The sequence below is a fragment of the Caloenas nicobarica genome, chromosome Z (genome assembly GCF_036013445.1).
Source record: "Caloenas nicobarica isolate bCalNic1 chromosome Z, bCalNic1.hap1, whole genome shotgun sequence".
In the NCBI taxonomy this organism is placed as follows: domain Eukaryota; kingdom Metazoa; phylum Chordata; class Aves; order Columbiformes; family Columbidae; genus Caloenas; species Caloenas nicobarica.
In genome coordinates this window covers 102824333-102847401 of record NC_088284.1, presented here as the reverse complement: position 1 = coordinate 102847401, position 23069 = coordinate 102824333, and the positions used below count along the sequence as shown (strand labels likewise).

General features: G+C 38.9%; 1 protein-coding gene across 1 annotated transcript in view; it reads left to right on the top strand.

The window, feature by feature from the left end:
* Nucleotides 1–23069, top strand: part of FAF1 (Fas associated factor 1) — a 163031-nt gene that overhangs the window by 133815 nt on the left and 6147 nt on the right. Inside the window, exons 16-18 of the mRNA XM_065657013.1 lie at nt 9521–9601; nt 9931–10008; nt 13651–13866. Of these exons, the coding sequence (XP_065513085.1) occupies nt 9521–9601; nt 9931–10008; nt 13651–13866 (375 nt within the window). The remainder of the gene's footprint in view (nt 1–9520; nt 9602–9930; nt 10009–13650; nt 13867–23069) is intronic.

Sequence of the window (23069 nt, the reverse complement as noted above, 5' to 3'; positions counted from 1 at the left end):
AGGGAGAATGGAAAACTGATTTTTATACATTCCTCTAAAACCTACTTTTGCCCAAGTCTTCTGTAGCCTTTTCTCACATTTCCTTTTGTTTTTCTGTCACTGAGAGCACCAGTGACATTTCTTCCCCAACGGGAGTTTTTTCTAACACACTTTGACATTCAGAAAACTAATGGAAAATTTCATGAAGTTTGGAGGCAGATTTCCAGATGCTATGGGTTCTATACCCAAATAGGATATTTACTTATACCTTGGCTCCGCTTGTTACAGGCACACCAAAAAAGGTGATCTCAGACACTTTTGCCTTTGAAGCAGGAAGTTTAAAAACAAAAAAATAACCTCGCTTTGTGAAATTACTATTCCAGAGAAGGATTTGACAAGCAGTCTGTACTCAATAGAGGGCTTTAGCTTGCAAAAAAATAATTGTCTTTTTGTGGTTCGCTACATAACATGAAGCTTTCTTGTAAGTCTTGTACTTGACAACTTCAAATGTTCAAACATCAACACCTTTTCTTTTTTAAGATCTTATTGCAGTTGGTACAATTTTTTCCCAAATGTTACAATAGCAAACAGGATACAGAGTCCGGTTTCTGTTACTCTTTTCTTAATAGCAACAGTAAGTCATCGTAAAACCACAAGAAGATAAGCAGAACATTCTTTTGTGTTTTAAAAAGAGGAGTCATCTATATAGCTTTGCTGTAAACAGAAGTGTGTGTGAGAAAGAAGTGGGACTGGATACACCTGTAAATAACAGCATGAAATCATTAAGGAGTCACTTTGTGCAGCTGAACTTCGCTTTGGATTTTTAACTTGCATGCACGCAAAAAGCTTCCAACACAGCTCTGGCGTGATTCTGCTTAGCGCAGCATGTTTTGCAGTGCCCTCTGATGGTTATTTTGGCGCAGGGTGACTGTGACCGCTGCCAGCTCATGGTACCGGTGTTTGCCAGGACGTTGGCTGTGGCCGTTCAGGCTTCACCATCAGGTCCCTGTCACTGCCCGTCAGTGAGGCTGTGGGCAGGATGCTCAGAGCAGCGTCACTGACTCGTCTCACTGAGCAAAGTGAGTCACTTCGTTAGCTCATCGTAATAGTGTGGTTAGCTAAATCCTGTGCTTTTGTATCCATGTATTAGTAATATTTACTGGTGGTATAACCTTGTAAAATTTTTATCAAGCCAAATTCAGGCATATTTCTATAATGCCAAGCACTAAAGTACCGTCATTTAACCAGCAATTGGATTTAATTTTTAGATGTGTATATTGTGTTTAATTAAGCTTTTTCTTACATAATCTCTAAAGAAGTACCTTAAAAACATTGAGATGCATATACATACTCATAGTAACCCAACATACCTGTCTTGAGGTATGGTGTTTTGTAATTGGGCACCTGTTTTCCCTCCCAAGCTTTCTTAAAGGGAGATGAATCTGCCATCCCATTCTTTTCCCTGCCCCTCCAAGGCTTCTGGGTCAATCGTGAACCATTGGACCTGTTGCTGCCACCTGTCAGCTGTGTTGACCAGATGACCTTTTGGAAACCTCCTGCCTTTTTTGAACCACACTGTTGACGTGCCGTTGTAGATACGTGGTCTCGCTGTCATTCTGTCTGTTTTTATAATTTTGCTACTTAAATTGCCATAGTAACAAGCATGAAGTATGATTGGCAGCGTACTGATGCTGTGCTCATGTGGCACTTCTGGTAAGAAGTGGCCAATGGATAATTAAATGGTGGGTTTGATGGCATCAGCAGCAGCAAGGCCAGTTGGCCAAGGTGCAGTCCCACCATTGTCACTCAGGTCTAGAGTCTGAAGTCCAGCTTCAAGTTGTATATGCAGAGTTACTCTGATAAATGAAGAGATCCATTTAATACAAAGTAACAGTGTTTTATAGCTGCTTTCCTTCCTTCCTTCCTTCTCTTTCTTTTACTTTTCCTAAGGATGCATTAGACAAATACAAGAACGAAGACTCAAGTCCCACAGAGAGGGATGGTTCACCCTCCACTTCATCCTTCTGGCACGCAGAGCTGCATTGGTACCTTCCTGCACCAGCAGAGACCACCAGCTCCCAGGGAAATACTCAGTCCTATGAGTGTCTTGCCCCAGAAACAGTGTCAGGCCCCTTCTGATTGTATAACAGAGGCTACACTAATGATTTCATACATCTAATGGACATATTTTCCTTTTCTAACCACATCTGCTCCTCTGGCCCATGCTGCAGATGTTTATACCTCAACTACTGTTCAGGCAGTGGGGTTGGGGATTTTTGCAGAGGAAATAAATGCCACTAAGGAGCAAAAGAGGGTATTTCAGAGCAGAGACAAACAGCCTCTGCTGGTGTTGATCAAGGTGTGAACAGATTTTTTTCAAGGACCGACTTCGAAAAGAGCACAGAGTTCCTCTTAAGTATGAGCGCCTGGTGCTGGACTTCAGAAAACAAATGATAATTGTAAAATATTGTATGCCCTGGAATATCCACTTTTAAACACCCTGTTAATTTGCTTACTTTAATTGGATAGTTAAATAATCATCTCAGTGTGGCATGATGGGCCCGAATAGATCCGAGTTAGTTCCTTTGTGAGATTGATGTGAAGAGATCCCTGATTAAGTCCTGGCATTACAGCGCAACACACCTGTTCTGGGCTGATCCTAAACATTTTTTCTCTATTGCCCGAGGAGGAGGCTTCTCAAAGGATTACAGTAACACTTTTTGACAAGCTTATACAGGGTGGAGTTTCCACGTAATGACAGGGCTCATTTGATGATGTCTCAGTGATGCATTCTTTTTATTTTTGCTGTCAACATTTATTACTGTAGAAGCATTGACTGTTACACAGCTGGTCCAACTTGTCCACATTTAAGTAACAGTAGGTTCCTCGTCGTGTTTATTTTTGCCGTTACGCAACACTAGCACTCTTGCTCTCAGATTAGACTTCAAGGTGGAATTGTAATACCCACAGTTGCTTCAACTGGTATTTGTAAAAATAAGAAGGTTTTTAAAACCTTTGATTCACTTTAAACTATGTCTGCTGACACACTGTTTTCTTTAGTGTAAAAGAGAGATACTTAAGAATTTTTTAACTGGAAAAACTGTGGTAAACAGACTCTGACTGAAAATAAGCTGTAGAAAAATGTAGACCTGTAGAGTCACCATCTTTGCTTTCTGATCCTAGGTGACATCTCTTCTTCCTAGATACTGCTGCAGCGTGAGGAAAATATAGGTCCTTCCTAACCAATATCCAGATGGGCACTTTAAAAATATGTAAAAGAAGAACTCCAAAACAGCAACATAAATTCGCTTTCTTTTCCCTGCCATGGCTTGTAAAAGTGTGCTTGCATGTCCATCCCAGCACTCTCTGGTATTAGATGGTGATTTACTGGCCAAGTGTTATTTTCATAACTTAGCAGTGAGAAGCCTTCTCTCACCACGTCTTCCTCCTTTTGTGCCTTGCTGCTGCCAAATGCGTAAGGGATTTCCTGCTTCCAACACCTTTTCTCTTTCTTCTTCCAAAGATATATCTCACAGCCACAAAGGAACCTAAAGAGGATCCGTCCTAGTGCATATTCTCCTAATCCGTGGTCTATTTGTCTTTTCCTCCTTCAGATCGGTTGCTTTTCTCCCCTCCTGACCCGTAGTTGTGCTCTCCAGTTAGCGGGTGGCCTGAGCGCTTCCATCAGCGGGGCAGGAGACCTCTGCAATTTCTGCGTAGGCACTGAAGCTCACATTAAAACCAGTAGAAATTAGGCACCTGAATACCTTTGGTGATCTGTGTTCCATCTAACGCTGTTATGTGTATCATGGTATATAGTATTTGCACAACAGGAGGTTATGAGAATAAATACATGAAATTCATTAAATTCCAAAGCGCAGAAGCATTACGGTGATGACAGCCGTCTAATGAAGATTGTGATATAACCCCTCAAAAAATCCAATTAGCACATTTACTAATTATTACTAGTTATAACTAAACTACAGTAATCAAAATTTATTTGATTAAATTTTCCAGTTTTGTATTTGTAAGATGATAGCAGCCCAAACGACCGGTTTCCCATAGTGCGCTTCACTGCACTGAGGCACCGGCAGACACGATTGCCACCTTTGAGAGTTTACAGCTTATTTTGGACTTGGAAAAAATGCAAGGCAATGACAGAGGAAAGAAAGAAGATAAAATGAAAATATCTTTAGTTCAGGTGGCTTTTCAGCTACACATGTTGATAGCTCCAAGCACTGAATATTCTTAGTTTCTCTTAATAGCCACAGCTTTCCCTGCTCTGCAGGCCAGGTGGGTGGATGTTGTAGCAGGACTGCTACCTGAAGGTTTTGGGGTTTGGTTTTGTTTGCTTGGTTGGGTTTTTTTCTTGTCACTTGAGGTAATTCCCAAAAATCAGTATCTAGACTGGATTTTCAGCCTTTGATACAGACAGGCAGGACGCTATGGTGGGTCTGCGTTGTTCTGCTTTCACCCTGCCTCGTCCTGTCACCCTGCCCGAGGTTCTGCCACCACAGAAATGTTCATTTGTTTTGTCTTCATCGTTCTCATACGCCCAACACATTCTGTGCACACCTTTTTCTTCTGTATATTCCCCATCATGTATGTTTGAGTTATACAATGTGCAAGTCTGTCATCTTAGTGAGTCAAATTAATGTCTTTCTTGCACTGGTTTGTTTGGACAAAGGGGTGTTTCTCTTTAACGCTCCCATGAATAGCCTTAAGCACTTGCAGTTTTTAATTTCAGGAGTGGTTCAGTGAAATGAACTGTCTTTCAGATAAGCATTCAGCATTTGTAAATGCATTTTTTTTTCTTTTTTCTTTCTTTTTTTTTTTTGTCTTTCTTGTAACAGCCATTTACTCAGTGATGCTCTGGGAAATGTCTTCTGCTCATGGTTATCTTCTCAAGTTCTGTCTCGTCTGGTGTTACTTCACAGTAAAACTGATTCCAAAGGGCAATGGGGAGTAAAGTATAACACATCTCCCTGAGACAAATCAGGTGCAAAGCTGATTCCTGGAGTTAAATCATGGAATCCTACCTTCAGAAACAACAACAATAATTTTAAAAAAAAACCCAGAAGGGCCAATGCTGACTTTTCCAGCAAAGTAACCTATCCAAAAAGCCAAATGTATTGTGTATTTTTTCCCTGTCCTAAATGCAGTCAGGAATTCCCCATTTCCGTCATCCTGCATCTGAAAATGCCTGCTATTAGGTGCTCAGGGGTGACTTCAACAAATACTTTAGGGAATAATTACTGGAGAGGGTTACCCTAAATTTCTTTTTAACCATATCTGTAAGTTTTTCTTAGTCTTATAGCTCTGGGTATTACTTGAGAAGGTTTTATTTGGTCTATCATAACTATCTCATGAATATAAGTGTTTACTATTTTTGTTATGACTTTGTAATATGCATGATAGAAAAGAAAACTCATAGCTGAAGAATACATTCTGTGGATAAATATGGGGGTTTTTTTCATTTTGGTTTTGTTGGTTTGCTTTGATGTTTTTGTTTGGGTTTTTTAATAACAACATTCCATTGAATGAATGTCCCCCCACCATTGTCAAGATGGGAAAGCAGAGATCTGTGACTGTTTCCCCTTAAGGAGCAAAGGGGAGCAGAGCTGTCTCCTCATCTCTTGCCCACAACCCCTGGGCTGTGGATGGTTTGTGTTCACACCAGCCTTTGGTTGCTGCCACGGAATTCAGAAATTCTGGGTGTAACCTCCATTTCTGATGAAGGCTTTTTAAGTGACCTGGAGAAGCCGTTGTCTGTTCACACCTTGGTTTCTTGCAAAAGGAAGATGGCAATTTTACCTTCATTGCAGAAGTATGGTGGAGATGCATTTATTGATGTTCCGTCGATGCTGCAGTTTATGTGGGTGTAACAGGAAAGCTGTCAGCTGCCTCAGGTTTTGTTAATGGATAATACTTACGACATTTAAAAAAATTAATTATTAGTGATGTGACTATTCTTTTTTTCTTCATGTGTCCTTTCCTAGTGCAATGAAAGTTTTTCTGCAAAACATTTTCTTCTGCTTTTTCTGTCACCATTATGAATTTTCTTTTGTTGCTTTTGGTAAACTTGAGTCATACTTTGTATGGTTTCTCTGGAAGAAGAGATGACTAAAGTAACAAACTGCATTACAAAAAGGAGAACTGCAGTATCTAATGTTCAAACTTTGTCTAAGGTGTAACTCTGAACCAGCAAATCTTAGACTTACCATAATCTCTGTAGAGGAGGTGGTTCCTGTAGAGCAAGAGCAGCATTAACAAAACGCAGAAGTAGGTACAAAGAGGCATTTGGTAGGATTACATCTGCTGCTTACCTAAAGAAATCCGGGTTCCAGATTTGTTTTTAAGGTCTGTTTCAGTAAGAACAGTATTTTTTCAACGCAGGGTAAAGCTCGGTGGCGTTGTCATTTCCTTTTAGATGTGGCTCACGTATTTCTATGAGGACCAGGCAATCATGCGTAGTAATTCTTCACATTCCTGACATCTTTTTCATAATCCACTTTTAGGATGATGATAACTATGATGAATAGGGAGGAAAGAAATATCTGGGTTTTTTTAAATGCCTGGAATTCATGTTTAGGTTCTTGTGGAATCTATAGCATCAGTAATTTTTGCAGGTATCATCCAGATTATGTAAATTAAACCAATTTCAAAAATTCTTCAGTACGTTTCTCTGTAGGTAAATGAATCCTGTGCTCCTCAAAAGTAACTCCTAAGGACTTCCTGGGGTTTTCTAGTCAGTTTATAAAACGGAAAATAAAAGCCAGTACTCGATTTCTTATAACTCTATTTAGTATATATATTTTGGAGTCAGTTTTTAACAATTTTTATGAATTTTTAAACTTTTTGAGGGTTGGTTTTGGCTTGGGTTTATTTGCGTGTGGTTTTTTTTTTTCGGTGAACTAAAGTAACTGTCTGGGAATTGCAAGAAATCTTTGTTGAAAGAGCCTGTAGTTGCAATGGTTGCATCTGATCTTTCTGTTTTCTCTCAGACATCATTGGACTTGTGTGACCTTTGGAATTCTGTTAGGATGTGAATTTAGTGTCTGATATATGAAGCTGCAAAACATGAAAGCTAAACAGACTCTCTGCAAAACAATTCTTAATATTTTTTAGACGCCTGTCCTCTCACAGTTTGCCTAAAGTCTGTCTTCCCTTAGTAAGCTGGTTGGGGAAGATAGATTTGTTTCTCACCATTCTAAGGTAAATTTATGGTATGCTTCTGGAAAGTCTCAGTATAGATAGTACAAAACCTTTTCCTTTACTGTTACACTCCATCTGTGAGAAGAGTTGGGGAAACCTCTATGTATTCAAGCAGCTTTCCTCATTTTTTGATAACACAAAAATCAGAGCTGTCTGATTATTTCAACACCCCCTCTTCTCAGAAATGGAATATTAATGTAGAGTAGTTTCAGCTTTGCGTTAATTTTTGAAGATATTCCATGAATGTAGCACATAAAGCTTGTCAAGGTCCAGAGAAGCCAGGAGGGGAAAGGCTTATTCAGTGGTTATTGCCCTTTTTACATTTTGAAAGCATTATTTCTACTCACGTCTTAGCTTTGCTGAACAAAGTGATAGTTTCTCTGTCTTCTGTGAATGAAATTTAGGGCACACTGATTGTAGAGTAATCTTGGGTCCTGTTTCTATAAGGAAGAAGAGTTTCCTCTAAAAAGATCTTGTTACTTTCCAACTGGAGGTTGTATACCGTTTCCTGCAATTTGTCCTTTCCTTTTCTGGTCGCATGCTACTTTAGAGCTTTTTAACCACTAATACATTGGAGTTTTGTTTGAGGAACATCTTGGCATGTTTGCATGACATGATAATAACAGTTAACGTATGTTCCTCCCATTTAGAATGGAGTTTTTGCCAAATAGTGAAGCCTTGAGGAGAAAACTGATCACTTTGCAAAATGATGCCTTGATGTGGAATAAACCTTGTAGGTAAATGGGCAGATTAACAGAATTCTTCCAAAAGGAGTAGGTAGTAAACTTTAATGTCTATGAAATACAGGAGGGAGTTTACCCCAGTGCAAGTGCTGTGTCACTGGTAATTTCGGGTGCCCGTGCAGAGCCCACCAGCACCCTCACAGCAAAACCGTGTGGGTGCTGTAGGGACCAGAGCAGCCTCTGTGGGCTCTGGGAGAATTCTGAGATATAAGAGGAGTGAGCACAGGGAGCAGCTGCTGGCTCTGGCTCCAGAGGCAAAGCGCCCTGTTTCCCCGAAAAGGAAATGTAAGACAGGGTCTTATATTAATTTTTGCTCCAAAAGATGTGTTAGGGCTTATTTTCAGGGGATGTCTTATTTTTCCGTGAACAACAATCTACATTTATTCTTGAACAAAAAATCAACACTTATTCAAATATAGTCATGTCATCACATTCTGTCACATCTATCACATCTGTCCTGCTGCATTCTATTGCCAATTAATTTTACTTTTTTACAGGTATAGCTGCCTGGACACTATTTAAATTGACTTTTTTACGAACCGTAACTAGGGCTTATTTTTGGAGTAGGGCTTGTATTTCGAGCATCCTCAAAAATCCTGAAAAATCATGCTACGGCTTATTTTTTGAGTAGGTCTTATTTTCGGGGAAAGAGGATATGAAGCTATTGATTGTACACTTGGCTTTTTGAGATGTCCCCCAGTGCAGTTATTCCAGCTTTTGGGGATATCCCCTTCTTGGACCTGTATGGATGATACCCTGCTTCATCATTCATGTATTTTTAGTAAACCCTTATTTTTCTATGCTGTGATCACTAATAATATACTTTGCCAGGTTTTCTGGTTTGACATTGGCATGATAACCTCATGTTTCTTGTCTGCCTGCATCTGTGTGTTTGAGACGCTTCAGAGCAGGACTTGCTACTTTCCCATCTTTGTGTAATATTCAGCATAATGTGAACGGAGGCGTCTGGATGATGTGTAAGTCATGACCCTGGATGGATCCTGCTGAGGGTGTTTTTACCAAGGACAGACCTGGGAACAGACCTTCTGTCGCAGGACTAGCCATTGACTGCTGTCAGTCTGAGCCGAGAGTGAATTAAAATCCAGCTTCATCCTTTAAACCTTACTCTGTCCTTCACTGTTACAAGACCATCCAAATTGTCGGCTGCAGGAGTGAGATGCCTGCGAGATCCTCGCCACACATACCCCTTCCGTGACCCCCACCAGGTTCTCCCAGCGGGTCTGACACTGGATGAGGCTGCATGTTACTGGTTCTGCACCAGCCACAGCCCTGGTAAAGGTGCCAGACCCAGCCCTCGGGCCAGGGCTTGGACATGCCAACCCATAACATACATGGCAATTAAAACATAGCTTTAGGAAAGTCATAATTTTTAAAGCCAAGGTCGCCCTTGAGGCATTGCTGAACTCATTTCTCCTAGCTGTAGTTAGAGGAATAATGCAGTCAAATGTTTTGAAGTCACTGGAGTAAAAGAATGCTGGTGAACATAAAGACATCATATTGGTCCCCTGTTTGCTGATGTTTTTCCTTCTTTGATATTTTTCCTTTTTTTTTTTTCTCATTAGGATGAACGTGAAGCCAGAGAAAACGTGAAGAGAGAGCAGGATGAAGCGTACCGCATATCGCTGGAGGCTGACAGGGCGAAGGTGCGTGCAGAGTGAACATTTGGATGGGAATCTCTCTGGTCAGTGAAACCTCCCTGGTGCAGAGGATTCTGTCTGGTGCTGCTGGGATGAGAGGTCGCGGCAGTGGTTATAAAACAGCACTAGATACAGTCACTAGAAGTAGTCTTGACTATATCAAAGTGGGAAGGGAATGATAGAAAAAAGGTCACCTTATAAATATCCTATTTCCTATATTAATTGCTATAGAAAAGTTGAGAAGTTTCTCTGCTTTTATATAGTGAATGCATATCATTAAACACAGCTGTGGAAAGCGCGGTGACACGTGTGTGATTGCTGTTTCTGTTTATTAGAGGGAAGCGCAAGAGAGAGAAATGGCAGAGCAGTTTCGCTTGGAGCAAATTCGGAAAGAACAGGAGGAAGAACGTGAGGTGGGGTCTTTTACCTTTTCTGACAGCTTTTTCGATTCATGAAGTTTATGGACACTGCAACTTTAATTCAAAGTATACTTTTAATGTGAACATCAATTTTTTTTAATAATAAATTTCTTACTATATATATAAAAAATATAATGCAGCTAAATAATTTTCATCTACTGTTTCACAGCTTTTCTGTTCTATCGTCCGTGTCACATTTACATCAGTTGGGTCTGAATTACAGCCAGATATTAGATAGGCCAACTGAAAGGAGATCCGTGAAATGAGCTCTGTAAGTGGTGGAATCTTTGAGAACCTCAGACCTTGTTTCTGCAGGTGCTCCTTTTAGAAGTATAATACCGCGGAGCCCTTTCATTTCTTCCAGGAAGCAGCACAAAGCCTACCTGCAATTCTGATCAAACAATTTGCCAGGTTCACTTTGGGAGACAAAACACATTTTTTAAAAACGTTAAGAAATTCAAAAAAATCTAGAAAATTGGATGTGTGGTACATTTTAAAATTTCTAAACATTCTTCCGTAGAGTCTTCCTTACAAGGAAAAATGTGTTTAAATGAACACCATATGTCTAGACCTATATAAGAAAATAGAAACCACGTGCTGATATTTCTAAAGGACTTCGAAACCCTTGAATAAAATTTTCAAAATAAAAGTGATATTCACAGACAAATGTCTTGACCGAAATCAGAGCTGATAGGGGGTTGTCCTTTGACTTCTAGGCTAATAAATACAAAGCTGTATCAGCATCCCTATTGAATATGTATTTCCTGAATATGTTCCAGTACTATATAAAATATAAATAAAAGATAAACATTAAAAATATTCATTCATTTATACAAAATATCAGGGTTCTAATATTTTTGGTGGACTTAATATAACTTCTTTGCTTTGACTCCCATGGATTATGGAGATTTGAAATTTGGAATTATGTTCTCATTCAATTCTCCACTTAGTTAAAGTCCTTGAAACTCACAGAATCCTGATAAATCCAAGCATTGCTTATTCCCCCCTACACGTGACTTAAATGTATACTTGACATTTCAGTCTTGTGTACTTTGCTGATGTATGAAAAAATTGCATTATAAAACTGCAAAAAAGTTGGCTGTGAACACATTTATTATTCCCTGAGGTAAACCCAATAAACAAACTGTATGAGCAATGCATTTGCATTTATATATTTTGACCAAGATAATTGCATTAAAAAACCTGAACCATTTAAGCATTCAAGAACCTTTTAAACAGTACTGCGGTGTAAATACTAAATTCAGTCCAAACGGTAGTATTCCATGGTTTGGGAAAGATACAGCTCACTTCTTCTTCATTATCCTACAGTATCTGGTGACTTTTTTAGCTCCTGTTGTTAAGGTAAGCCAAGAATGGAAGCCAAAACACAACTGAAGGAGCAGTGCACAAAACTGGACTGTAGGAATTGTGTGAAGAATAATTGTAAGATGGCAGTTCTGTGAGGTTAATAGCAAACAAACGTAAATCAGCACTTCAGCAGTACCAGACTGTTGAGCAATGAGCTCAGACTCAAATAGGAAGGATGTTTTTCTTCTTTTGAGTGATTTTGCACACATAGAAACAGTGATTATTTCTGCTTTATTATATCTGCTCCTGAACCTTTTCTGATACCTTGGCCTTTGGGAAATTGTTTTCTTTACACAAAGGTTGTAAGACTGGTCCACGTTAACAAAATATACCTGGGCTTCCCTGTTTTAACGCAGACTGCAGTAATGAAAATAATAGGATCTGTTTGCTTAGTAGAATAAACGGGATTTTAACAATAATGTTTACTAACACTCCCCATTTTCAAGTATACAGATTACTTATACTGAATTGTTCTGCAACAGTGTTTACTTACCAAAGTGGCTTTATGTTCAGTTTGTATATTTAAAATCTGACTATTGAGCTATTCACATACTGAACATCTTTTTATCAACAGACTGGAATTGCTTGTTCAGGTCCAAGAGTTATTAATGTGATCCATCTCGTCATTGTTTTCTGACTCGCTTTGCTGGTACAGAATATCCACTGTAAATTGCCATTTTATATTGAAGCCTTGGAGACTAGTTACTTTGGGGAGCGACGCACTCTTTGCACAAAGAAAAGAGCTCTAATGAGCTACTGTTGTTTATTTTTCTATAATATAATTGATTGGGTTCAGTAAATAATGTAGCATCTGTTGTTATACTGTGTGGGGAAATGTCAAAACAGAAAGATAGTAAGCAGGTGGTTGAGAATGGAGAGAGAGAGAGAAAATTAAAATAGAATCTATTTAAAATATAATCTCATAGTAGATCAGCAAAAATGAACTCAAGTTCTATGTATAAATATTTATACTGAGATATAATTTGATCAGAGGTTCGTGTGTGAGAAGTAGACTATTTAAAAGCCTTCATAATCTTGCTTCTGCCCAGTCCTTTCTCTTTAATGTAATCATCCTCCATCAGTTTCTGTTACTAAATGACCTTGGGGCAGTTTTCAAAGGCAGAAAGAGCAACTGTGTATCTTGAAATTTCCTTGAAAATTCGGGTAAATCCCTGCCTGACTGCTTCTTCAGTTTGAAGAATTCTCTTTCAGGCTCATTGACCTTCTCATTAGGTGCTGCCTCAGGTGAGGTGATACGGTAACAAGGCCACTTTCCAAGGGTGACCTAAATTTTAAGAGATGCCAATGCCTGTCCATGAGAACCGCCAGTGCTCGGCACCCTTGAAAATCAAGCCCACCTCGTTCAGCAGTCAAATTTAGGCATCAATTAAAAAAAAAAAACCCACCCTTGTGATCAAAGGATTAGTGCTGTAGTAGCTCCCAGAGGTAGAGGACAGGGAACACAGACTTGGCTCCTGCCCTTAGAATCTGGCCATCAGTGGTGTGCACCATGTAAACAGGAAGACAGTCATCCATATTTTCAGACCTCTAGTGTCATCGCAATTTTGGGGGCTGGTTTCGTGCAAGTTGTTGCAGAAAATGTGCATTCCTGTGCTTGGAACCATCTTCCTGCAAATAATAATAGTGGCTTGCTTTAAATCTTAAAGATCCCATTTCTGTCCTCCCAGTTTTCTTCTTTGACTGTTCCTACTGTCATATGTACTCTATGTGTCCAATGTACCTTCGTGATAATTTTTAATTATGTCTTTAAACAGTGTTTTACTTTATAGTAAATCTGCATATATTTCATTTTCCTCTCAACTGGCACTAATGGTCTTGTCTTTGCTGCAAATGGTCAATTACTCTGTGCAAGAGGAAGGTGATTTGATAAGTGCATTTAAAGAAATACTTCTACTGCCTTCTAATTTATACCCTTTAAGGAAGAAATTGGCCACTTGACAATTATTCTCTCATTCAAACTTTTTCCAAGGCTTTCTGCCAAACGATTAAATTACTTATCCCCATCGTGCATTTACTGTAGACCTAATAATATGTGTTATAAAGAAGGATTTATTTTAATTAGTTGTCTGGTGGGCTGTTATGAAGGAATGAATAAAAATGATTTTGTCATTGAGATATAAAGCACAGCTATAGCTCTGGAGCACTTTAGCAGATCTTGAAGTTCTAGAAGAAATAAAGAGAAAAGCTCTCCGTCCTTTTCTTCTGTTGTTGGCATTGCAGCCTAAATGGTTGTTTTTCCTTCCTCAGGCTATCCGGCTCTCTCTTGAGCAATCTTTGCCTCCCGAACCAAAAGAGGAGAGCACCGAGTCCGTCAGCAAACTGCGTATCCGGACACCCAGCGGAGAATTCTTCGAGCGGCGTTTCCTGGCCAGCAGCAAGCTGCAGGTTGTCTTTGATTTTGTAGCTTCCAAGGGATATCCCTGGGAGGAGTACAAGCTGCTGGGCACCTTTCCGAGGAGAGATGTAAGTACATGTACCTTTCAGGAATAAATACCGCTACTTGTTACTCCTGTGTGTTAGATGAGCAGTGTGTTATAGCATGCAGGGTAGAAGATATGCCTGCATACGCTAGAGCGCTGCCAAGCCAGGTGCTGCCTTCCCAGTGCTATCGTATGTTGCAGACACAATTGCATTGCGAAATCTGTTTCCAGGGACATTGTAAAAAAATCTTCTGTTTCTGAAACAAACAAGTTGTGGACCATACTCGATGAAAACTGCCCAAATATGCTGAGCCAACATCGCTCACGTGCTGTTTCGAAGGAAGCCACATCGATATTAGCATGCTGTTTAGGTCCATTATGGGCTGGTTTTGCTGTTTTGATAGCACACAGTTATGAGCTTATCAGTACATTCTGGTAAATTATTCATCCACCTGTTACGTTATAACAGTAAATTTGTATCATTTGTATCTCCTACCTCAAAATTCTGGTGATGTACCTGCTGTAACTGATTTTCAAAATCAATACAATTTACAAAAGCCAGTTAAATTCTGTTGATTTATCAACAGATATTTATGTGCTGCTTACGAAGTTTCTTTAAAAATATACCTGTATGTTTTCTGCTCTATTACAAATTAACCTTCGTTTCCTATTTAGCCATTGTTATAGGAAAGGTAAAAGTCAGTGAGTCCAACTGTGCAGCAGTTACCTGGGGCCCCACAGAAAAGGTGAAGGTAATGGGCACTACGGAGCTGGCAGTCCAGAGCCAAGCAGCGATGGGTGAAGTTCAGCAGCTTTTTGGCCACACTGCTCAGTACTGCAAATGAGTGGGGGCAGCTCTGGAAGAGCTGGGGGTCGGTTTGCTGGGGACATCTGCAAGTGACTGGTTAAGCCATTTTCCATCAAAGGAGCTCAGTAACTTTTGCTTTTCCATTTTGTTTCCCATCACTGCCCCTGGAGGAAGTTCACTAGGATTAAGACTCTGATTTGCATGTTTACAATACTGTTTTGTAACACATACCTCTTGCTTTATCATCTTATTTGTACGTATTCCAAAGGGTCACAAGTACTCCAAAGGGGAAGAAAATAACTTCTTTAGCAAGTGTATAACCTTGAGAGTGTGTGTGATTTCTGACCAACTTTTTGCATAACTCTGTGAACAGGATTGTGGTGCTTTTAGCTTTTCTTCCACCTTGTCTTATAGTGAGAATTCTGATTAGTCAGACTGAAAACCAGAATTTAAGACATTTTATTAATCACTAATTAACTAAATCCTTAAGCATGTAGTATCATTTCCAGTGGAACCAAAACTAGAATGCATCTGTGTTTCCAGGATTACTGATTCTTCATTTTACTTGACAGAAGAAAATCAGTCTTTTACAGTCTAAACAATGTTTTTGTGTGTTTAAAATATTCTGTAAGTCATACCTCCCTACCTGTAGCATACTTATGTCTTAGTACATATTTAATATAAAAAAACCCTACAACTATATTACTCTAACTTTTTACATTTGTTTTACACTTTAGACTGTTTCTGTACTTAATCAGATCATCATCTTTATTAATTTTAGTCCTCTGTAACAAATTCAAAAGCTGGTCAGACAACTCATCTGAGAACAAATTTTAAAAGGAGTAAAAAAGAAAAAATGCCACTAAATTAGAACAGGCTGGTATTTTCAGTAAGGCAAAGAAAGAAGAATTTACAGTCAGGACGCAGAGCCATTGGTCTGTTCCATGGGAAGCAAAGACCCTGTTGTCTTTTTTCTATGATTCCAACCTAAGAATGCCATGTATGAGGAGTCACACAAATGATTCATATCGATTGACTCAGTGGCTGTGTATGAATCTGGTTGCCGTTTGGAAGGTTGGAAATGTGCAACTCCGTAGACAGATTTAAAAAAAAAAAAGGAATTGATGAATGCCTTGGAAGTGCAGTGAAAGTATATATTCATTGCCTCGGGCTTCATGGTATATAGTCTCTTAAAAATACACTGTTGTCAAGACCCTTCTGCTATGTGATATGTATCACAAACATCCACTGAAATCTGAGCAACAAGAACAGAGCACTTGGGATGCTTGTGCTCCTCCAGAAAACAAGAGCATTTAAAATGTTTGTTTATATTTAAACTATATATAACATTTTGGAAAAAATCTGCTTGGAAGTATCAGAATGACTGTGCTGGAGTTTTTGCTGCAATAAGATGAAAAGATGTCTTCTCAAGTTAGTATTTTTTTTCTTCTATCCTAATCTGTATTACAATAACGTACACACCCCCAGAAGTGTTTCTGTCTTATCAAAACAAGGGGATTATCTTCAACCAAAACAGCATTTTCTTGTAATAAACTTGTTAGAGCATTTTTACGTGCTTTTCAAAGCCATCAGTCCTGATACAGTGTTGTTGCAGTGGTTTTACTTCTTTGGTAAATAAAAATTCATTAGTTCTTAGTTCTATGTTCCAGTTGCTTACACAGATATCCTTAGCTAACTTAAAGTTGGTATCATAACCCTACTGTAAATACAAACTTCTACACATGAGTAAATACACAGATTAACCTTTTCCAGACACAACTTGTAGATTTTAAAGCAGCAGTGACATTCCAAAGCAGTTAAGCACATGCAGTGACTTGTTATTGGGTCTTTGTCACCGACTGTGGTGTTCTTTCTACCAGCACTGAAATTAGATATTAACCACCTCCTCTCCCAGTCCCGCAACAAGGCAGCACCGCATCCCGCACCAAGTGCGTGTCACACGGTCAGCCTGTGTCAGCAGGTAACTTGGGCCTCTAACTTTGACAACATTTGGCAAACACATCTTTTGGGGTGAAAAATCTGTGGTTTAAGTTCTTTGCATTATTCTTAAATGCACCTGCAAAGGCTTTATGGAGGCAAGCGTGTGCGCTATTTACATGAATGTGCTGGCTTTAGAATTATAGTTCCTTTTCTTTCAAAAACTGGTCTAATCTTCAAAATGCATTTAATATTTGCATGCTCAGTCAACCTTCTCGTTCAGTATTTCTTCCGAGTCTCTTTCTCTTAGAAGCCTTCCCAAACACTAATTTCATCAGCCCTCTGTCTGCCAGCTGCAGGATCCGCCTTTTCCCAGTACCCCAGATACTTCCCAGATGATCAGGTCCTCACTTCCTTCTGTTCCGGAGATCTGCAGACATCTTCCTCAAACTCTTGAACATCTTAGAGACCAGGCATTTCACCGCACCTCAGGCAAGAAGCTGAAGGTGCAGCACGTCTCGCTGAAACTACGGGAGGAATGTGCAGAACTAATTTACCCAAACTGGGCTTCAGCCACACTCTGAGGGTTAATGAGACATCTGGGAAGGTCTTATGGTATCTGCCAGAAAGGGAGGTCCCTGCATGCTCCCTCTTTTGAAAGACTATTTTTGAAAGACTGAATTTTATAATTTCTTCTGTAAAAAAAAAAAAAAAAAAAATCAAAATCACAATCTACAATTCCTTTTGCTCATTTCTCCTTAAGGTGGAGCATTAGTTATGTATTTGAGAGTATGCCTTTTGTAGACACGGTATTAGAGGCTTAAGCTCTTTATTTACTGTATCTGGAAGCTCTGGTAAGCCAAGACTTCTACAGTATTTCACATTTTATTTTTCTGAGCCACAGCTTAGGATCAGGTGGCAGTTAAGTCACTTAAGGTTATTTAAATGCATCTAAAATGTTGCTTAATAATTCAGAACCAGTTTGCTCTGTTTAGAGTATTAAGATTTTTTAATTCCTTTTAATTAACCAATTTCAACAGGAGTTTAAATAAACAGAAACAAAAAACCTGTCTCCCTTGAAAAGGGCAGAAAATAAATTTAACTCGAATTGCATGTCAATTTAAATTAGGCATGATCAGGATTTCAGTAAATTTGGGGCCAGATAATTCTTAATATTATATGGGAGTAGAGAGTAAGATATTCCTCCAAACCCAGAGCTGATCATTCATTCCTGTGCTCTGGCAGGATAAATCATCTGACACCCACAGCGGTGAAAATAACGCCACAGGGTAGCAAGTTAAACTGCAGCACTTAGCACATGTGGTCACCTGAGCAGGTAACTGTCTTCTGATATTCGCAGAAGGGTCGTATTGGAGCATGATCCCCATATTGCTCTGCCAGGTAGTTTGGCAATTTTTTATATCAGTTCTGGAAGCTATTCTTTGTAAGGATTATTCTGCATTTCACCTACTGCAAATTACCTCCTTCAAATAACCTACTTTTAAGCTCACGAGGTGGTGTTTAAACTCTTTAAATAGTTCATGAGAAAGTTATATGTCCAGGACCATCTCTGGCTTTTAGCTTGCTTTCCCCTGATCATCATCTTGATAGAAAGATGGAAGAAAGATGTTATCGTGAGAAAGGGTTCATGCAGTGTCATGGTTACACCAAATAGCACTTGTAGTTACTTCACATGAATCAGGAAAGTAGCTTGACTATCTGTCTTATGGCAAAGGAGGATTTCAGATGAATGAAATATTCTTTCTAATGTGTTAAAAAAATTTGAGAATGTTTTTGTAGGTTCAGGGAAAATTTAACATGTGATCCATGTAATTTTTTCCAATCATTTTTGTTACTGATATTTATATTTCCTACTACATAAAATAGTACTCATCTGTTTTAATCCACATAATTTTTTCAGGTCAGTATAGATCTGATCGTGGCATGTTTTTATCAGCTCTGATCTGGTTTACGCAAAGCCACAGCCACCTACAAAGGTAGACGTCCCTCCTCTTTCATTTACAGCTTCCCTTAAGTCAATACTACCTGCCCTTGTCTTTCCTCTCTTTTCAGGATATGTTATTACTTTATTTATTCAAGCAGCTGTGTTTAGTTTAGTTAAGACACTGAGAAGTTGCCTAAGCAAATTGGCCATACCAGCCCAGCGTGTTCCCGTGCCTCTTTTAGAAGCGTGATTTCTGATCCTTCTTCCTGATGACTTGCATCAGTAGGACGACTGGACTGATTCATCCTGAGTGCAAGAGGAACGGACCACATGTCATTGCAGCCAGAACCCCGGAGCATTTGCAGCCCCGAGGTTTTATTGCTTTTTGACAAGTTTGTTGCTCACAAACAATAGTATCACAGTCTTTGGTCATCACCTGCAAAGGGAGCAGGTGATATTCTTGCCCCGCTCAAGTCAATGGCAGTACTTTACAGAATATTGAGTCCATTTTGCCTCTTGCTTTGTAATTTCAAGATATGTAGTCCAAAATTCTGTAAGTATCACAGAAAAATTTTTCATAATGTTTTCTTCCAAGAAAGACTTGATCTGTCTTTTCAGACCTAGTGTCTTCGCATAAGTAACTATGATATCCAAAGAGAAAGATTAAAGCTCATGTATCAGGTCACTGAAAGGAGGTAGAAGGAATGTCTTCCTCATTTCACAGACGTAAGTTTATTCTAAAAAGAAATAGAATTACATTCTATAGGTCAGTATAGTTTCTGATCTCTTACAACAACTCTATTTGAATACAGGGATTGTTGAACCAATTTCAGGAGATAGGTGTGCATTTCAGATGAGCAATTTTACTTAAGACTAAAGTAAGCAAGCGTTCACCACAGCACTGAGTGCTCCAGGCAGTATGTGAACTCTCTGTTCGTCATCCTCATTAGTTAAGCCAATGACTAATGCCAACCCTGTGATTAATATATTCCACCCAAGCACATCCCTCTGACCAAAACTGTTCTTTTATTCAGCTCTGCCTCATTTTACAAAACATTTCAGGGGAGGCACGTTATTGTTCACAGGAAGATGCCCTAGTTAAGCCACAGAGCTTTGCTGTTGCATATGGCACTATCCAGCTTAAACTGGGCTTAAGATACTTTGTACTTTTAGCCCAGAATTTTTCTCCATGTCAATTTTGTGTGTTTCTTTCTCCTCGTAGGAAGAAAACGTAGTGACAAAATACCATTGAAGAGCCTTTGTAATAGTATGATACTAAGAATGCTGTGTCTGGTTACCAGAAAATTTAATGATCTCCTGCTGTTTTGGTAATTGCATAAGTAATACATCAGACTAAATCACCAGAGCAGTCTTGGGTGCGCTTTTTTTATTCTATTTACCTACCTATTATACCAATCACAATGTTATACTGTAGATATTGTGGTATCTGAACATTTTAATCCTTTGAACTCCTGATAAAAATCCTTTTGGATTGTTTTTCCGCGCAGTTATAATTAAGTGGACGTGAATCCAATCCTGCCTCATTCTCCCGTGAGTGACTGTGTTCACATCCATCCCCCTTTGGGATGTGTGCAAAGCAAAGTTCTTACAGTCCATTTGCAGCACAAAATGTATTTATATGTTTTCAAACTTCCAGAAGATGTGGCTGTTTGCTTCCTTTCAACTCTTCATCAATATCCATGCTGAAAACTATAGTATTTCTGGGCATGTGATCTTTCCTCTCTGTAGCCAGCACATTTTAAAATAATTAAATACATGAATAATTGTTAGTCTGATATAAGCACGCTGGCAGCAGTGCCCACAAGCGACGGACTGTTTTGCTCCTTGGTGCAGCAGAAAGGATGCTTAACATACAAATGCGCTCATCTGTAAATGCCAATACTGAAACCTTTTCTCTCCTGAGCAAGAAAACTGAAAGTAAATAGTGTGAAGGAGCAGGTGATGGAGCTCTTCTGCCCACGGGTCGTTTGTCAGGAAAAGACACATTCCAGGGTGTTCTGTTGGCTTCTCTTTTTCCACGAAACCACACAAAGAATTCTTAAGTAGATGAAATATTTCAAACCAGAGAGAAGGAAGGGTGGTAAGCAGAAAATCAGAGGAGAGCTTTACAGCACCGTCCTCATCCCTCAAAATCTCGGAGCTGTGGGCACCAGCATCATCTTGTATAATCCTCTTTAGCGCCATCAGTAACGCATCAACAAAAGTCATTTTATTGAAAGAGACGAATTAATTTGAAATACTTTTGTGTCTTCACTTCTCTTGCCAAAATGAAAAAGTGTATTTGTTATATTCAGTCATGTTAGTAACTGGATGTATTTTGGCCGTATTTTTGGGGAGTACTGATCACTAGACAAAATTTCTGATCTTGGGTTAAAAAGCAGCACAGAACTACCTCAGAGCTGCCCAAGTGGAACTGCTGTACCCAGCGTTTCCTAACATCTTTTATTGGAAGGCAGGTAAACTCTATTTTTATATCTATTCTACAACTCACTGTTAAAAGGTCATAAGATTTGGGTAGAAATCTGATATTTTTAAAACATAATTAACGCTTGAGATTGTATTTAGTTCAGGTGCGAAAATGATGATTAGCATTGGTGGTTTTTTAAGCTTTGTTCCACAAACATGAGATATTTTTCCCAATTTAAAAAATCGAACTTTCACGTAGAATCATGAATTCATAAGGTTGGACTTTTACAAAGCACCAGATAGTCCAGGTTGACTATGCAAATATGGAACACTGGCTTTGGGCTTATCCTTATTGCTTCTACCATCCTGCCATTATGCTTAGTATTTTATAAAACAGAGGAGAAGGGAGTTGCTATCTTAATTTACTGTCTAAAAAGAGAAGTAATGCAAGTCAGGTTTATAAGACTTCACTGATTAAAATCTGTACAGCAGATTATTTTCTGATATGAATTACGTTAAATCAACAAAATTTACACTATATGAAGACTGGTGGCATCTCAGGTATCTCGGAACACTGCACAGCTTTCCTGAGAAAGTGGAAATCGTGCTGAAAGTAGAGGATGTAACATCACAATGTTCTGCATTATCAGTATCATAGAATCATAGAATCATTTCAGTTGGAAAAGACCCTCAGCATCATCGAGTCCAGCCATAACCCAACCTAACTCTAGCACTAAACCATGTCCCTAAGGACCTCGTCTAAGTGCCTTTTAAACCCCTCCAGGGATGGTGATATATTTTACTTTGCTTAGTAAATGCATTTTTAAAATATGCTTAATCTAAAATACTGGTTTGAGAAAATCTCTTCAGAGGAATAAGATAATAAGTGCGTGGCATATCTGGATTAAAGCTTTGCACTTAGAACAAGACTAGAAGTCTTTTACTATGACATATTTTTCCTTATTTGTGACAGCTTTCTTCAATTCAGATGTAAATTCTCTCCAAGTTTATTGAACTAAACCAGATCTAATTGCATATATTTCTGTAAAGTAACCCTACTTTTGTTTGTTGCTCAAGTTGAGCATATTATCCGTATAATCCATAGGTAGAAGGGATTCACTGTATTTGTGTGTCATTCTGAAAATATAGGTTTTTTTAAACAAATCTGGTACTTTACCAAGTGTGCCTTGAAGTAATTTCTATCGCATTTATACTTTAGGAGGATTAGGAAAGAGAGTAAAAGAACTCTTTGTCCATTAGATTCATTAAATGTATTCATGCGTGTATAAGTGGTATAGAGGCTGTGCTGCTCAGGAATCAGATCCCTGTCCTAGGGTGTAGAGAAGGGTGAAGGGTGTGATATTTACTGCTTGTGTAAGTGTCATAATAATTGTGTATTCGATTCTTTACTTTTAAATGACCTTCCTGGGCATTAAGCCATTTTTTTTGTATTTATCTTTTCCCTGCAGAGTTAGGGAGGGTGAGGAGCCACACCTTTGAAATGGTGAAAGTACAGCTGTTCAGCATGTGAACGTGTAATAGGACAAACAGGTCAGCAAAGGTGCAGACAGAAATAACACAAAAATTGTTCTAGAAGGAAGAAGAGTTTGCTACAAAAATGTATTAAAATTTAAGCAAACTAGTATTAATTTTCATTATTGGGTCATCACAAAACCCAAGGAATTTATTCAGAATAAAGTGTAAGTAGCTACCACATGCTTACAGGAGAATTACAGGAGTTAACATTACTATCTTTTGGTTTTGCACATCTTAAATTCTTCAAACTCCAAAGTGCTGCAGAAGTACTTCACACCAACTAGCTAGTGCTTAGTAGAAATAATCACCACAGAATTCTTTTAAACAAATACCTGTTAAAATAATAAGTTTCCTGTGCACCAAACCAACACCAGTTAGGTACCGGAGCTCTTCATGTTAAAAGTTGAAGTCCTGGCTCTGGTGCACCAAAGTCTAAGGTCCTGGAAAATGTGTCCATAGCTGGAAGAAATATTCTGTTTTACCAATTTAAATCTCTTTCAGTGGAACTGAAACATTTCGTAGCTCAGTGGCGAGATCTCGCACTGGTAGAAATAAGGTCCTGTTAGCACCGTCTGGTCACATTGCTAGAAAG